This window comes from Siphateles boraxobius, unplaced genomic scaffold, assembly GCF_051911475.1.
Source record: "Siphateles boraxobius isolate OS27281-9 unplaced genomic scaffold, OSU_SipBor_1 65, whole genome shotgun sequence".
NCBI classification, from domain to species: Eukaryota; Metazoa; Chordata; class Actinopteri; order Cypriniformes; family Leuciscidae; genus Siphateles; species Siphateles boraxobius.
In genome coordinates this window covers 22305456-22324096 of record NW_027509192.1, presented here as the reverse complement: position 1 = coordinate 22324096, position 18641 = coordinate 22305456, and the positions used below count along the sequence as shown (strand labels likewise).

At 37.0% G+C, this 18641-nt stretch overlaps 1 protein-coding gene and 1 non-coding gene across 6 annotated transcripts; one reads left to right on the top strand and one right to left on the bottom strand.

The window, feature by feature from the left end:
• The first annotated feature begins 811 nt into the window (after positions 1-811).
• Positions 812-18512, top strand: dus2 (dihydrouridine synthase 2). Of its 5 annotated transcripts, XM_077211492.1 has the most exons (17): positions 5549-5736; positions 6406-6530; positions 6818-6969; positions 7086-7131; positions 7281-7372; positions 8720-8763; positions 9217-9277; positions 11294-11341; positions 11415-11480; positions 11623-11693; positions 11772-11858; positions 12005-12173; positions 12500-12621; positions 15409-15552; positions 16270-16357; positions 16636-16709; positions 17889-18512. In XM_077211492.1, exons 3-17 carry the CDS (start codon positions 6829-6831, stop codon positions 18148-18150), a joined length of 1515 nt encoding a protein of 504 aa, XP_077067607.1. In that variant the 5' UTR covers positions 5549-5736; positions 6406-6530; positions 6818-6828; the 3' UTR covers positions 18151-18512. The 5 variants fall into 5 exon arrangements, with proteins under 5 accessions (XP_077067606.1, XP_077067608.1, XP_077067609.1 ...); XM_077211491.1 differs by lacking the exons at positions 5549-5736; positions 6406-6530 and adding an exon at positions 812-947; XM_077211493.1 differs by lacking the exons at positions 5549-5736; positions 6406-6530 and adding an exon at positions 820-903.
• On the bottom strand, positions 5532-5605 carry trnat-agu (transfer RNA threonine (anticodon AGU)). The gene has a single exon. It is a non-coding gene; the product is annotated as a tRNA-Thr (tRNA).
• Positions 18513-18641: the final 129 nt, after the last annotated feature.

The following is an 18641-nucleotide window of genomic DNA, read 5'->3' as shown; positions in this document are numbered from 1 at the left end:
GGTTCTTGAAGATTGTGTGTGTGGAAATGTTCACATTTTTATTTTTATTTGTCAGCATTTGATTTGGTTGAATGCTCGTTTAGTCATCTGGCACAGCAAATATTCTCGGTGCGTACAAATCTGTTTGACAATATTTTATATTCTTACATGACACAAACAGAATTGGACAAATAACATGGCATAATTTGAAAATGTTTGTTCAAACTTTAAAACAGCCGTGATTTATATTTTGAATTGAACATTTTGCCGCTAATACTGGAGCGGTAAGGGAATCCCATCCCATCATGCAGTTCGGAACTAATGTCCCCCGAAATCGTGAGATGTCGAGGAAAACAATCCACTGTAATTAAATTTTTTAAAAATAATTGTTTTTTAAAATGTTTTACAGTGATTTTGTTGCAACGATGAGTAGGGTATGTGCATTTTGTACAACATTTGCAACTGTTTTTATCACTTAATTAGAAGCACTACAATTTTAAAATCATGTCTTCTGCTATTTATAGACTACTGAACAGACAATTTGAAGTTTATTTTAAAATATAATGTATTGAAAATAAAATAAATATTAGCTCTGTAAACATTTGCATTTTTTGCAACACTACAAGTGGCACATCTGGTAATCAAAAGATCTTTACACACTTGCAGTCTTCACACCAACTTGGGCAAAAACATAGAGGAAATACCGTAAGGTCATGCAAGTAAACAAGTGATCAAGTAAAGTGCAAAGACCGCAAGTATGGGTTTTTGGACAGGGCATTAATTCGTGTGGTTTTCTCAGAACTGACCGTCGCGCGGCGATGGCGTCATCAGCACCGGAAGCGAGCGCAGTGCACGCGTGTTCACCGCAGCTGTAATATTGACTCAAGTTGAGTTTGATACTTGGAAGTTCAGCGCTGGGATCATGTAAATATCTACAAAATGGAGATAATATAACTGTAATTATAATGGTACAGTCGCTATTTTATATATATAATAAGAATATCGACCATATTTGGATATTAATAATATATTACTGAAACTAATAATGTGATCATGTAAATGTTTTGATTTGATAGTTACATAAAGATGATGATGACGATGTTGATAATAATAATACATAATGATACACGGGCTTTAGAAGATACTCAGGGCTGCCAACTTTTGAGTTTAGCTTGGCGTGAGACTACTCCAACGGGGGGGGGGGGGTGGGGGGGGGGGGGGGGGCATTTCAAATGTAATTGGCATTTCACAACCAATTACAGAAATGCACTGCAAATACTCACAACACAACCAAATACAGAAACATACTGCAAATACTCACAACACACAAAATACAGAATCGCACGGCAAATACTCACAACAGAACCAAAAACAGAAACATGCTGCAAATACTCACAACACAACAAAAAACAGAAATATGCTGCAAATACTCGCAACACAACAAAAAACAGAAATATGCTGCAAATACTCACAACACAACCAAATACGGAAACATGCTGCAAATACTCACAACACACAAAATGCAGAAACGGACCTCAAATACTCACAACACAACCAAAAACAGAAACATGCTGCAAATACTCACAACACAACCAATTACAGAAACGCACGGCAAATACTCACAACACAACCAATTACAGAAACATATTGCAAATACTCACAACACACAAAATACAGAAACATGCTGCAAATACTCACAACACACAAAATACAGAAACATGCTGCAAATACTCACAACACAACCAAATACAGAAACATACTGCAAATACTCACAACACAACCAATTACAGAAACGCACTGCACATACTCACAACACAACCAAATACAGAAACATATTGCAAATACTCACAACACACAAATACAGAAACATACTGCAAATACTCACAACACACAAAATACAGAATCGCACGGCAAATACTCACAACACAACAAAAAACAGAAATATGCTGCAAATACTCACAACACAACAAAAAACAGAAATATGCTGCAAATACTCACAACACAACAAAAAACAGAAATATGCTGCAAATACTCACAACACAACCAAATACGGAAACATGCTGCAAATACTCACAACACAACAAAAAACAGAAATATGCTGCAAATACTCACAACACAACAAAAAACAGAAATATGCTGCAAATACTCACAACACAACCAAATACGGAAACATGCTGCAAATACTCACAACTAGGGTTGTAACGGTATACCGGTATGGCGGTTTATCGCGATATTGGCTTGTACGATTATCATATCGTGAACATTTGCTTATCCACGGTTTTGGAAAAAAAATTAAAGCAGATCTCAAATGCGCATATGCAACTTATTTCCACTTGACTACTCCACCTATACATGTGCACTGGAGAAAATGTCTGAGACTGAGGCTGCGAATTCTTCGAAAAAAAAGTTAAAATCTGCAGTGTGGGAATACTTTGGGTATCCGAAAAACGAACGTGGGTTTTTCCTTGAAGATTGATATCCAGTTGTGTCCAGAAATGTGGACGAAGAGTGGCTGCAAAATGAGGAAATATGTCAAATATGTTCTCCCATATTCGCGAACACCTTCCCTCCCTGCAGATAAAGTTCCATTTATAACTTAAGTCCATATTATTTACGTGTTGCTGAGGGAATTTACAATATAACGCAGATGTCACGTAAAATGCGTGATTTGATAGATGGATGAATAAATCTAAAATATAGCTGTGCAATAAATAAAATCGCTATATGAGTGTGTCTATTAAACAGCGCAAAAAACTGTAAATCTATATTCTGCTTGTTCAGCGTGTCTGTGTGAATGAGCAGCACCGTTTCACCTAGTATATACTCAAGTATGTGGGACGCTCATGGTGTTTAAAGCATCTGCCGTCTCACTCACTATATAAGGACGTGAACACATGAACATATCCAGAGCTGCTCTGAGAGAACTAAATAAGCATTTCATAATTTTGTTGAAAATAATCATTGTCAAATACACTCTGACTGAAACTCATAGGAGTTTAGTACAACCTGTCAAAATAAAAATTATCTTAAATAATAATTAATAAATTAAGAATTTTATTAATTCAATTGATCAAACATGTTTGTTCAAATGGGAGATCTGCAGCTTTATTTTTTCTTATTTTTTCAAAAGGTAGATTAAAAAAGTTTGTTTTAATAAACCATATGTTCAACCAAAAAACCCTATCAGTTTTCATTAATTTAAGGTTCATTGCAGCTGATAATAATAATCATTGTTTAATACCGTAAACCGTGAAACCGTTATATTTTCTGAGACTATTATCATACCGTGAAAATCTCATACCGTTACAACCCTACTCACAACACAACCAAATACGGAAACATGCTGCAAATACTCACCACACACAAAAGGCAGAAACGCACTGCAAATACTCACAACACAACCAAAAACAGAAACATGCTGCAAATACTCACAACACAACCAATTACAGAAACGCAGTTGTGAGAATTGGACCATAAAATAAAGTGTTAGCAATGGTGTTGTCGATGACCTGAAAGGTGAGTTTTTTGTTTATTTTAACATCCTGATCATATGTGCATTGTATTTGCAGCACATTTCTTCATGTGGTTGCGCTGTGAGTATTTGCAGCACATGTGTTGTCAAACTGATGAAGATGTGTTCATAAATAGGGCCCGAGCACTGATGGTGAGAGGAATCTATTGGAATTGCTTCGTTTATTATTATTTGCTGTTTTTTTTCTACTTGCATGAATTTTCTTCAGTTGCAGTGCATAGAGCTCTCTCAGCCACCGTAGTTATAAAGTAGCCCATATGACTCTGCACTATATATAGTCCAATGCACTATATTTCAAGTCTTCTGAAGTCACATGATAGCTTTTTGTAAGCAACTTTGTGAAAAATAAGTCCACATTAGCATACCTTTAAAAATTAAACTTATTATGAAAATTATATACTTAAGTGGGAAATTAATGTAATGTATCCGGACACTTAATTGCATGGTAATTGCAATTAAATGAAAAGGTATTATAATTTAAATGTAAGCAATTTAAGAAAACATTTAAACAAAACATGCAATATATATATATATATATATATATATATATATATATATATATATATATATATATATATATATATAATGTGTGTGTGTTCTTTACACACATGTAAAACAGAATATTTGGAATATGTTGCACAAGTCGTATTGTTTGCAGTGGCATATGGAATGTAAATGATGATAGAATTTTCATTTTTGGGTGAATTCCATTTAATTGTGTATTAATGACTACCATGCAATTATTAATGTATTTATGAACTAAATATATGTGCAAATATTGTCTTTTTTATATACAGAGTGGGCTACGTACCTGGGACAAAGAGTGTTTTTTGTTGTTTTCCCACAATTTGATCCAATTGACATGGCAGAATGGACTGACAAATCTTCCTTCACAAGCAAAGCTTCGGGACCTCTTTGAATTTTCTTTTACTTTAATTTGGCAGCTCTTCACCTAAAGTCCAGTTTCCAGGCTTGTAGTTGTAGCAAAAAAAAAAAGAAATGAAAGAATAACCGCCTCATTTATTTCGATGGGATTGTATTTGTATGTGTCATGAGTATTGACACTGGGTATTGCTCACTTTTTGGTTAGGCATGTTATTTCTACTGCAGACAACTGTTTTGAAAACCCTATAATTTGCTACTGGGTTCATTTGCAAATGCCCTATGTTGATACATGTACAGAATCTCCTCTCTTTTGTATGATGTCTTCACCTGTGATGTCCCTCCAACCACATAACAGTTTCTACAGGCTCTGTACGCCTCACTGCTGTAAATACATTTAAATGGTTTCTAACTCTTCACAATTTTGGTCTTTAGTCTGAAATGATATTGTTACTTGCAGGCATATTTTCTTATTCTTACAGAATATGTGATTTCAGAATTAATTGCTTAAAATTATTGACAAGGGATATATAATTTATATTCTCCTTTCTTCTTCTTTTTTCACTGTTGGTGAAGCACTTTTCAGCCATGGGGAAAATGCTGTTAGAAAATAAGAAATAAAATAATACAAGTGTATACAAGATGTAAATACAAATAATACATCTAACTCTATCGCTATGTTGCTTGTCAGGTAAATTTATGTTGTTGTTATCTAGGTATTTTTACTGAAATAAGGAGAGAACCCATTAAGAATAGATTGATTGGAACCTGTTGTTTCACTCTATGCATTTCTTAGGTTGGAAAACCCTCTTGTTAATAACAAAACCATTCCAGTACTCTATACTCTCATTTTTAACGTTTAGAAGATTACATTGGGTCTACTAATCATCCAGTGACAGGTAAAAGCACACTGCAAACAGATGAAAATAAGATAATAAAACTTCTACAATTTACATATCTGATACTGATACAAACATTTGTAGAAACCTTGAAGAAAAAAAACCCTAGAAAGTTTTGCAAAATTTTGCATTCTGCCAGGGAATGAGTTTAATGCCGCACTTAACTTGATGCGTAGTGTCATATTGTGGGCTAAAAGACAGATCAGTTTTAGCTGGTGAAAAAATGATGACGTGATAAAAGGCCCCGCTGGGATTCGAACCCAGGATCTCCTGTTTACTAGACAGGCGCTTTAACCAACTAAGCCACGGCGCCTCCGTGAGACACATGGAAAATACGGTTCTTGAAGATTGTGTGTGTGGAAATGTTCACATTTTTATTTTTATTTGTCAGCATTTGATTTGGTTGAATGCTCGTTTAGTCATCTGGCACAGCAAATATTCTCGGTGCGTACAAATCTGTTTGACAATATTTTATATTCTTACATGACACAAACAGAATTGGACAAATAACATGGCATAATTTGAAAATGTTTGTTCAAACTTTAAAACAGCCGTGATTTATATTTTGAATTGAACATTTTGCCGCTAATACTGGAGCGGTAAGGGAATCCCATCCCATCATGCAGTTCGGAACTAATGTCCCCCGAAATCGTGAGATGTCGAGGAAAACAATCCACTGTAATTAAATTTTTTAAAAATAATTGTTTTTTAAAATGTTTTACAGTGATTTTGTTGCAACGATGAGTAGGGTATGTGCATTTTGTACAACATTTGCAACTGTTTTTATCACTTAATTAGAAGCACTACAATTTTAAAATCATGTCTTCTGCTATTTATAGACTACTGAACAGACAATTTGAAGTTTATTTTAAAATATAATGTATTGAAAATAAAATAAATATTAGCTCTGTAAACATTTGCATTTTTTGCAACACTACAAGTGGCACATCTGGTAATCAAAAGATCTTTACACACTTGCAGTCTTCACACCAACTTGGGCAAAAACATAGAGGAAATACCGTAAGTCATGCAAGTAAACAAGTGATCAAGTAAAGTGCAAAGACCGCAAATATGGGTTTTTGGACAGGGCATTAATTCGTGTGGTTTTCTCAGAACTGACCGTCGCGCGGCGATGGCGTCATCAGCACCGGAAGCGAGCGCAGTGCACGCGTGTTCACCGCAGCTGTAATATTGACTCAAGTTGAGTGTGATACTTGGAAGTTCAGCGCTGGGATCATGTAAATATTTACAAAATGGAGATAATATAACTGTAATTATAATGGTACAGTCGCTATTTTATATATATAATAAGAATATCGACCATATTTGGATATTAATAATATATTACTGAAACTAATAATGTGATCATGTAAATGTTTTGATTTGATAGTTACATAAAGATGATGATGACGATGTTGATAATAATAATACATAATGATACACGGGCTTTAGAAGATACTTTATCTCCCTGTTTACGTTCGCACAGATGAACAAGCTAATTGTGTTTGTGTTGTAAATCTGTTAGCTGTTGGGCTGATGAGGAGGATGATGATGATGAAGATGGGGGACAGGTTGTGTTTTGATGGGAAAGCTGTTCTGGCCCCTATGGTTCGGGTGGGCACTCTTCCCATGAGACTGCTGGCACTGGACTGTGGAGCAGATATTGTGTACTGTGAGGTGAGGATGAGCATTTACACCTGTGCATGTCACATCTCAGTCCATGACTCAATTTAATCTAAAGTGTTTTGCCTGCAATATTCTTAAAATAGAGTTATGGCCCTTTGATATTTCAGGAGCTGATTGACATCAAAATGGCCCAGTGCGAGAGAGTAGTAAACGGTACGTCTGTTTCTGTTGGTCATATCAGATATCCGGGATAACATGCAGTATGTAAAACTGTAAATGGGTTCACATTTGGCAAAATATGATTGTTAGAGTTCTAGTCTGTTTTAGGGATCCATTTGACATATTAATAAATGTGTGTACAGATGTTCTGGAGACGGTTGATTTTGTCGCTCCAGATGAGCGTGTGATGTTTCGCACCTGCAGTAAAGAGAAGAGCCGCGTGGTCTTTCAGATGGTCAGTGTGGAGACTTCCTGAACTTAGAGTAGTTCACTTCAGAATTAAACTTTCCTGATCATTTACTCTCCCCACGTCATATTCTTAATAGATATTCATGTCATTCAGACATTCAAGGTTTTTGAGGAAAACGTTCCAGGATGTTTCTCCATATAGTGACTTCAATGGAGTCCAACGTGCTGAAGGTTCATATGTGAGTTTCAGTGCAGCTTCGAAGTCTCGACACGATCCAGCCGAGGAATAAGAGACTGATCTAGACAAACCAGCACACATTTTATAACAAAAACAAAAATGTACATCCTTTTTATATTCAGTTGAAAGGTGTGGTCGAGTTTTTCCTAAATCTAACTACGTATAATATTTATACTCTACCGTGTCAATCAATCGACGTCGGCTGAGTCTAACCCTAACTTACTGCACAGCAGTAATAACCAACAGACTTCAGACAATGCCTTCAAACATGCTTTAATCACGGCCAGAGGATCTCAGACAGATTTCATTGAGAATCCCCCCAATAAACACGAATACAACAGTTTTTATAGAATAAGGGTATGGTACAATGACATGAAACATTACATCATTTCCCCACAATTTGATTGGTTCTGCATAGACATGACCTCTTGTTACTAGGTAACCAAAAGGTTTCAAGTTTAGACATCTGTCTAGTTTCATTTCCCATATTTGTTATTTTTTTCACTCACACAGCCAAAGTCGTGAGTTTTCACTAGTTTCGAACAGTACAAATGTTAGGATGCCTAAAAGGGAAGTCAGGCAAGAGTTAGTCATAATATTAGACCCAAAGGGGAAGTCAGGTAAAAGTTTATCATAAGGTTAGATAATCTAAAGATCAGATTTTTAGAGTCAGAAACATGATTAGTTGTAAAAGACAGTTTACTATCTTATCTATTAAAATCCATCACAAAGGTCTCGCGTGTTCTGGTTAGAAATGTAGGGTAGAGCGTAAAGTGTACCTGGAAACTATACTTCAGTAAAATAAGACATTTTACAGTGAAAATGACTCCATTACGAGTTGATCAGACTCCCTCGGCTGGATCGTGTGGAGACTTTGAAGCTGCACTGAAACTCACATCTGGACCTTTGACCCGCTGGACTCCATTGAAGTCACTACTGTATATGGAGGAAAATCCTGCAATGTTTTCCTCAAAAACCTTCATTTATTTTCCACTGAAGAAACAAAGACTTGAACATCTTGGATGACGTGGGGGAGAGTAAATTATCAGGAAATTTTAATTCTGAAGTGAACTAATCTTTTAATATTTCCTAAATGTATTAAGATGTATAACTTTTTTTTTTTAAATATTATCTGATTCTATGCTTGTGTTTCAGGGAACGGCGGATCCAGAGAGAGCCCTGGCTGTGGCTAAGCTTGTGTGAGTTGGATTAATTTGATTATTTATATATATATATATATATATATTTTTTTTTTTTTTCTGTTATCATCATATATCCCTTGTCTTGTGTTCTGGTCATTTTGACCTGAGGAGATTTGGACTAAAACTTACTGTCTTCACTCACACAGGGTGTAAGTACTTCCCACATTTTTAGGATATTTTTTTTTCTCCACCCTGTTACTCTTGTGGTGTTCCACTGGCCACATAAAATACCCTATAAATCGCTCATGTTACATTATCACCACATATTGGATTCAATACATTTATCAACTTGCTTTCTTTCAATTAGATCAGGTTTTGTATTTATTGTGTTACAGGGTTTTCAACACAGCATAAGGGATATTCAGAGTAGACTAAGTATAACATCGTGTTCCTCTTACTTATTATCACATTTGAACTTGAGTCTAATGCTGCTGTTTTTCTGCTGAGCAGGGAGAACGATGTGGCGGCCGTCGATGTGAATATGGGCTGTCCCAAGGAATACTCCACAAAGGTACGGGCTGCTTCTGTGCCAAACATACGGTCGGGGTTGACAGGCCACATTGAATATCTGGAATTCAAATCATATTTAAAACTAGACATAAACAAACACCAAAAAAAATATGATTTTGTAAAACAAAGGAACATTGTCACTTAAAATAAAGAATAAATATAGTCTTGGTAAACTCCCTTGCACAAAATAATGTTTTAACTTTCATTTTTTGGAACATTTCAATGAAATCATGCTGGATAACTGTGGGGAAACTCAGGCTTTCAGTGTAACTTCTCACTGATATAGAGCTCTGCAGGGATGACGTGTTTTTGTAGGGCGAGCCGGAAGTTCACATTACACTGATTCCTTCGACAAAAACCCAGTAGTATTTTTCCATTGGCATGTGGATTATTGCAGAAAATAAGGTCTGTGACCAACAAAAGCTTGTGATTCTTACACGTTCTGTTGGTAAACTTTTGAAAAACAAACATGGTCACATGACTTCAACGTCACCATCACAACAACTCTTTCAGTCTCTGTTTAAAAGTTTTTCCTGAAAGTTTGAGGTATAATAGTTTGATTATAAACACAAAGAGGCTGTGAAAGCATCTAGTGAGTTGATGACTTTAAGTTTAAAGGCAGGGTAGGCAATGTGTTTCTAAAACACTTTTTTGCCAAATTTGTTTAAAGTCCCCGTGAACCGGAAGTTTCAAATGACTTTTCTCCAGTGTTGTGACGTATTTCCGAGAGAAACGGAATACTAAATGAGGCAAAATAGTGGGCGTGGCTTTTTTTCCAACTAGCACCTGATTGGATCAAGAAAAGTAGGTGTTTCATTCAAACACACAGGCAGCCTGTCTACTGTCAGTTGGAGGGGCGTGGTTACTGATGTTAAGCAGACACCAAAACCGTCGTCATCAGGGAAGGTCCTCCAATGCAGAGCGGAGGGGAAATTTCAGATTTTGATTGAAGATTACAAAGCCAAAAAATGTTTTTGTGTGAATTGACTTGCATGGAGGAATTGTTCACCACAAAACGATCAATTTTGGCAAACAAGGTAAGTATGGTCAATTTTGAATTCATGGGGACTTTAAACTGTCTTCATATACCATTACATATCTAAAATGTAAGTACTCTGAAAAGGAGTTTATAAAAACAGTGTCTGTAGTCCTCTCGGGGCTGCAATAAACACAGCTCATTATTCCATTCGGACCGAGTGCTCTGATTGGCTGGGCGACTGTCACTCTCCCTCGTTGCTATGGCTACCAACAGGAGCTGCCCACATGCGTGCACTCGGTTGAATTCACAATAATGGCAGAGAAAGAGCAGTCAAAAAGGTATTTTATTACCTGTGATTCTGACATGATGTCACTCCATGGCACTGCGCTCCTCTCCGCTCGGCGCTGGTAAACGCTCCTCCGGCTGAGCGGTTGGCATTGTGCGTTCATGTGTTTGGGGGCGTGGCTTTGGAATGAGCTCAGAAGAAGGGGGTGGGAGTTTCTCTGTTGGATACTTTCAAAATCCAGCAGTTTTCTGCTAGTTTCTCAGACTCGCCTACCCCGCCTTTAATCTCCCCGACAACCTTTACTGTCCCATTTAGACACTTGTTAGCAACTGCCTTTTATAAGACAAGTAAAAGCTTAAAAAATATTCTAAAGAGGGGTTTACTGATGTGTTTTATGTTGTAGAATAAAAGGTGAAAATATCTTGAGCTTGTGTTCACAACTGACCATTTTCAACCATTTAACCGAAACCCCATTGACTTCAGGACGATGGAAGTGGAAGTGCTAAAATGCAACTTGTTTCTGGGTTTTGGCCAACAAAAATACATCATCCCTGCAGATCTTTAATGTTATGATGATAACTTAATTTGTAATAACACAAAAGAATGAAATTAGAAAGCATAGTGATGGAAGCATCTGCTTTTGTGCTCTGACTATTGCTTATTGTATTATAATGGACACATTTTATTTTTATGTATTATCATTATTTATTTCTGCTGCTGTTAAACATATATTTCACATTGATCTCACACAGGGAGGAATGGGTTCGGCACTTCTCTCTGACCCTGAGAAAATCGAAGCTGTAAGTTTTCTTTCTTTTGTTTCTTCTTATAATATCAGTTTTATAAGTATTATTAACTTGTCTTGTCTTTTAGATTCTGAGTACTCTTGTGAATGGGATCTCAAAACCCGTCACATGTAAAATCAGAATCCTTCCTACGGCAAGTGACGGTTTTCTGTTTTTTTGTTGTATGATTTCTTAATTTGTGTGAAAAAAAATGATTGAGCTAAGAAATCGTGATATAAAAGAATGTTGATTGTTCCTGGTAATTAATGGATGCGTGATGTAATGTGCTCTTTCAGCTTGAGGACACAGTGAATTTAGTGAAGAGAATTGAAAAAACAGGAGTGGCGGCCATAGCAGTGCATGGCAGGTTAGAAGGAGGTTTTCAGATGGGTTCTTCTTATGTCTGGCTACAGCATCTTTATATGTGAACTTTTGTTGTTGTCAGGATGAAAGAGGAGCGACCGCGGCACCCGGTCCACTGTGATTACATACAGGCCGTCGCTGAGAGTGTGTCCATACCTGTCATTGCCAAGTCAGGCTTTACCCTACATTACACTTATGCCACAACTACTCGAAGTATTCGTAAAATGGAAACTGTCTTTTTGAATCTAATTTACATATGCAATACAGCTGGTTTCTGTTGTGATCTTTGTGTTTTCATGATTTGTGTCTCTGTAGTGGTGGCTCTTCAGATATAGTGAAGACCTTTGAGGACATAGAGACGTTTCGAGCGGCTACAGGAGCGTCATCGGTCATGATCGCGCGAGCGGCCATGTGGAACCCTTCAGTCTTCCGCCAGCAGGGGGCGCTGTCTGTGGAGCGCGTCATGGAGGACTACATCAAATACGTGAGCGTTCATCAATTATTTAAATGACAAATATATGTGTAACAAATAAAACTAAACTAAAAATAAAAAGTAAATAATTTTTATTGTGGACAGGGATAATAAAGTTGTGCATCATGTCATTAAACATAAAATGAAAAATAATCAAATAAAATACATTCAATAATATAGTATGATAAATAAAATGCATGATAGATGACTGAAATGGTAAATTAGTCTCCCATGAACATACTCTAACCCAGATGAATCTTCCTAATACTCATGTAAATAAATAATAGTAAAACTGTTGTTTGAGGCTTAATGATATTTTTTCTTATATTTTCGAACAGGCTGTTCGCTATGACAATAACCCGTTTAACACCAAATACTGCTTATGTCAGATGCTCAGAGACAGAGTTGAGTCTCCATTTGGAAAACGGTTGCATGCGGCTCAGACCACTGAAGAAATATGGTAACTGTGTTCCTGCTTATATATATGTACTGTATGTATACATACACACACGCACACACACACACACACACACACACATATATATATATATATATATATATTTATATATATTAGGGGTGAAACGGTTCACAAAATTCATGGTTCGATACGATACAGTGGCGAGACGGTTCGGTGCGTTTTCGATACAGCAAAATGAAAGAAATGACAGAAATGTCCTTTATTTTTAAATGTGATTTATTTATTAAAACTTACATGATAAAGTATGATCTTTTTTTAAAGCATTTTTTGCTTTTTTAGCATATAAAACAAAAACAGCTCCTTATAAAAAAATTACATGTAATATAATTACATATGTAGTAGTTATAAACAGGTTTATTTTTATTTTAAGTTTGCAAGGCTCCAGATTAACATTTGAGGGCAGCAATTTTATTTGTAATGTCGAAATAATTTATAAAAAAAACAATTACAAAATAAATATTTGGGAGATAAGTGGAAGTGGCAGCCACCTACTGGTTACAATGGTAATTTAATGTCTTTTTTTATTTTTAAAAAGTGTGTTTTCTCCTATATCTTGAAACTTTAGTCTTATAAATGGCTGTAATCTTAGAAGGATGAACAAATAATGTTTTGGTCATCACATTAAAAATAACATTTAATATAATATATTTAACATATAATATATATTTGAGTTTTGAAGTGCTGGAAAAAGATGTGCGACGTACTTGAAAGCATTTTACTATTCCTGCCAAACTTCCACGGTTACAGTGGGTGTTACTACAGTAAATCCATGGTGAATGTTGCTGATCTGTGGACTCAAAGCCTATAACTACTGTAGTTCATTCATGACACAAGTTTCTCCTGGTTTTTGTTTGATCTAATAGAGATCTACGGATAATAACAGAGACGCTTCTCACTACATCTCGGAGTGATGTTATTACTTCTGTGGCGAATTCAAATGCTTTGTTTACTGGATCTCTAGTTTGTTTTATATGCTGCAAAGACACCTGATCGCGATCGGCTCGCGCTGCACTAGTGTTGTCACGATACTAGAATTTCTAACTTCGATACGATACCTTGAAAAATATCGATATTCGATACCATTTTCGATACCACAGAGAAAAAAACTGCCACAATATTAAGGGGGTCTTTTTTTTATTTAAAGCTAAATATTACAAGTCTAGAACATGACAATGAGGTATATTTTACATGAACAAAAATGTCCTGAGTTCTATCTGTTAATATTTTTTCATTGGACCAGAGCTAACATGATCCGTTGTGTTTTTATTACCTACTGTTATCAAAGATTAAAATATACTGTAACAAATGCATTGGTCATCGGTCATAAATGCTGGTTAATACATTAACTTAATTTGATGAACAGATTTAAACGCAAACGTGTGTGCATCACACGCGGAAACAATGCTCACTGGATCAGCATCTAGTCAAGTTACCTTTATTTATATATTGCTTTTAATAATACAGATTGTGTCGAAGCACTTAACTGTATCAAATTGGAGGATAGAGTGTCGGTAATGTATAATAATAAGGTTAAACATTCAATTTTCAGTTAAAGGCATTTCATTATTGAATTCAGAGATGCCATTGTCTAGCTCAGTTTAGTTTAATTAGTATATGTGTAATCAAATTGATGATAATCGCTAATGAAGGCAAATTGCAGAATTAAATAATAATTTTTGAATAAAGTTAAACAGACACAAGTTAATTTACATCTGACCACAGTTACAATATTTACTTGTCTACGATTCCTCAGTCAGATTAGGTTAACTTTAAGAATTACGGTGAAAAAACGAAACACAGACTCATATCAACAACAATACTAGGCCATCTTGGTTAATGTTTCAGAAAAGTTAAAATGAGAAGAGTTACAGTGTTTTAGGATGTTTTTAGCAGTGGTGCAGGTCTGTCCAAAAAACAAACACCCCTGATGCTGAGCATATGCTTGCTAAATGGTACCCCTGGAGCCAATTCCTTAAATGTTTTCATCTATAAAATAATTTTACAAAATGAGTGATGAGAGGGATATTGATAGTCAAACAATCTTTTGGGTGCCCGCAGCCCGCTCGCAGTGTGAAGCGCGTGTCCGCGCTATTCTCCGACATGCCCGCTCGCGGTGTGTAGCGCGTGTCCTGTCCACGCCATTCTCCGACTCCGACATGCCCGCTCGCGGTGTTCTTTATCAATCAACCAAAGCCGGTCGCGGGGACGCTGCACTCGCCATCTTTCCATTCACTTTTGCTATTTAACCAGAGCGAATGAGACGAGTGCGTCACGTGTGGTGTTTGTCAACGCGCCTTTGGAGAGAAGTGAAAGTGACTGCTCGGCTAGTATCGGTGTATCGATACTTCGGGAAATTAGTATTGGTACCGTTCAGATATTTCAGTATCGATATTTATCGAAATATCGATATTTTTGACAACACTACGCTGCACTGATATTGATGGTCCAAACTGATAAACGGTCCACGAAGCACAAATGAGAAGCGCAGTTTCGTTCCACGTTCATTACGTTTGCCAGTTGATGTTGTGCAACGTTGTGATGGTCGCGCCAGCGCTTGCACTCTTACTGTCATTTGCACTGTCACTTAATGCTCTGTCCGTGTCTGTTTCTGTCATTGTCATTACAGTATATGTCTGAGCCTCATCACAAACATTTCAATGCACAGTTCTCCTTAGTGTTTACTATGCAAATGATAAATAAATGCCTCTTGACATACATCTAAACACATATGAATAATGTTGTTTTTTGTGATGTGTGTGTGTTTTGCAGTGAGGTGTTTGGATTGACTGACTTCTACATGAAGACCAACGCTGAACTGAAAGCTAGAAACGCTGCCCTACAGACCAACGGGGATCAGTCAGAGATCCCTAAACTAGAAGATGATGTCATCACGATGCCTGTCCGCTTTGAAAGGTGAATTGTGACGCACTCATTGGCTTGTGCACTTGTTACACCGCTAGGGGTCAGCAGCAACAGGAGAAGGAAGAAAGAGTCTCACTACCAGAGAGATGGCAAAAATCATTACATTTTATTTAAAAAAAAAAGGGTTTAGCGTCAGGGGCAGACTAGGCCAAAATAACACCAAAACAAAAGAACACTCTTTTTTTTTTACCTCTACAATTCCTAACACAAAAATAAAGAAAACAAAATATAATTTAAACTTGCCTACCTCCCTAAACTAAAAACAATGTGAAAAGATAGATATACAAAATAAAATGGTGTCAAACCCCCTACAAGAATATTTACAGAAGATACATACAAGTTCGTAGTAAACTTGTTCATAGTTCCTAGTCAATCTGGCGTGGGTCAACATGAATAATCACAGGTCCACAATCTCTCTGATACAACACTCTAGACTAGACAAAACAACACAGTAATAGCAAAAACAGTCTACAGTGGATCACACGAGCAGTGTGTGGATGAGGTGTGGAGGAGAAGCTATCACAAGAAGCGCACACCTGTAACACACACACACACACACACACACACACACACACAGAATGGAACAAATGACTCGGGCTCATAACACCCCCACCCACAATACAGTTAGTGTTGGTTAACTCGGGCACCAGTGTATGTACTGTATTAACAGTTGTATTTACTGTATTTATGATTGTGTTTGTTTCCCAGGCGAGATTATCCACCTCAGATCACTCCAAAGATGTTCCTACTGGAATGGAGCCGGAAGGAAAAGCTTGCTCAGCCTGTGTATGAGACGGTCAGTTCCCCATTAGTCTGTGTGTGTGGAGCAGTGTTTCTCAACTGGGGCCTCAAGAAGACTTATGATTACGCTTTTAACCAGTACTAAAATAAGGCAAAACATCAAAAAATAAAACTTATGTCAATTCACCTACATGATTTTTCTTTTCATGACTGACTGACTGATCCCCGTTGGTCTGTAGGGCAGCGTTTCTAGCTTTCAGTTCTTTTTATAATCTTTTCATAGGATTACACTAACCTATAACCGATTGTTTAAACAGTTTGTTTACTTCTTAGGAACAGCGAACTCAAGATCGAGCTTTTCAGTCCACGGTTGTTGTAGCCGATAAGAAGTACCGCTCTACCCTGTGGTGAGTTTACTGTCTGATACGTCACACACACACACACACACACACACACACACACACACCTGGTGATGTTTCTGAATGGAAAGTGGATACATTTATGAAGTTATTGACTAGCATGTATCGTCATGTTAATCTAAAAAACATCTTTTGTGCAAATCCAGCTCTGAACTGACCCTCGTTTGTGAAGCAGTCCGGCGTAAAATGATTTGCGCAAATACATATAACACTTTAATGACTTTCTTCAGCACATTTCCTTCACAAATGAAATTCAACCAAGGTGTCCTAAGTGGCATTTGTAATGTTTTTTGGCGCAGACATTGTCTATCTCCAGCTGCTACAGCGAGGAAACCGTAATGGAGTTTATCACTCGGGGTGGGATCTATGCTAATGGATCTATGCTAATAGCTCTATGCTCTATTTATGGGGATTATAAAAATAGGAGTGGGTGGATTTATATCATTATAGGCTTGCTGTTTACACACATCTGTTCAAACACCTTATAAAAGTGAATTGTGCATAATAGGTCCCCTTTAAAAAGCCATCGCTGTCTCAGAGAAACATCTAAGACAGAATGAAGTTTTTGGCAGAATAAGGAAGTTGTGTGTGAGGTGATGAATCACATGTGAAGCTCCAGGGCGGTGTCTTCAAAAATCTAATGAGATATAATAAATCTAATAATAAATGCTTGTGTAGCACATGAGGAAGAGGAGGCTTTCAGACGCTGCTTCACTGGGACACTCGTTTCATGCTTTCGAGAACATTGCAGAAATATCTGAAGAGGAATGATCAGATGTTACTTTTGCTCCTGCTCAAACTGCAAACACAACCAAGAAGTGTCTTGAGAACGAGTCCATCAGGCTCATGTTTAGTTCAGATTTGAATATTTGATCTCGCATTATACTCAAACGAACTGGGAGACTTTTTCTTCAAGGACTCATGAAGTGTTTGAAGACATTGAGCAGAACAACACTGACTCTTCCTGTGAAAAGCGTGTGAACGAGTTTCTTTTTCTACAGTATTTCTGCAGCTCTTGCTCATTTCCTGGCCAGTGATTTGTGATTATAATGAAGACCATTAAAAGACCGCTAACTATTTTGCCATTTTTGGCTTGGCCCTTTGTGTTTGTCCAGGAGTGTGTACACTAGTAATTCAGAGAGTTATTTCTATTGTTACTCTCTCCAGGGAGAAGTCGAAGAAGTTTGCAGAGCAAGCCGCGGCTGTAGTGTGTTTACGCACTCTCGGGCTTCCAGAGGGCCGGATCGGGGAGGAGAACAGTGGACTGGTAAATAAACGCAAGAGGGACGACAACAAATGTGCATCGCTGAATGACAATGACTCAGCAACACGAAAGAGACACATAAGTGAAGTGCCACAGGAAGAGGAAATAATATGCAGGACGAAAGTTGTGAATGGTGACTGTGGTCAGACCACAAGTGAACATTGACACTCAGCGACTGATCTCACTGTAAAACATTCATTCCTCTTCATTTCAACGCAAAGTGCCGTTTTACCTTGACAAGCTACCGTGTGCTTTGTATTCGCTTTGAAGTTTGTTAAATTCAGTTACCAAGTGCCATCTCTAGTAGTGTTTTCTATTAGAAACACTGGTTTGGAATTTGTTGTATGCCAATGTTTCGCATGGAGGAATGTTTTCTTTTTTTTACTTCTATAATTATTTTAAAGGATTTCCACGCTTCACCAGAAGGGCGCAGTGTAGCGCCAGTTACTCACAGGACAAAGTCAAACCTGCTCCTATACTGTCATGAAACTGAGTTCATCATTGTGAAATAAACCATTAAAACTATGCGTTTGACTTTTGCCCCTCCATGTATTAAACAAGGAAAGCTTCAGTGACTCGCATGTGAGAGTTTGTTTCTCAAAACCTAGTAAGTTGTGAAACTAGACAGCATTATAATCCACATATGATGTCCAGAA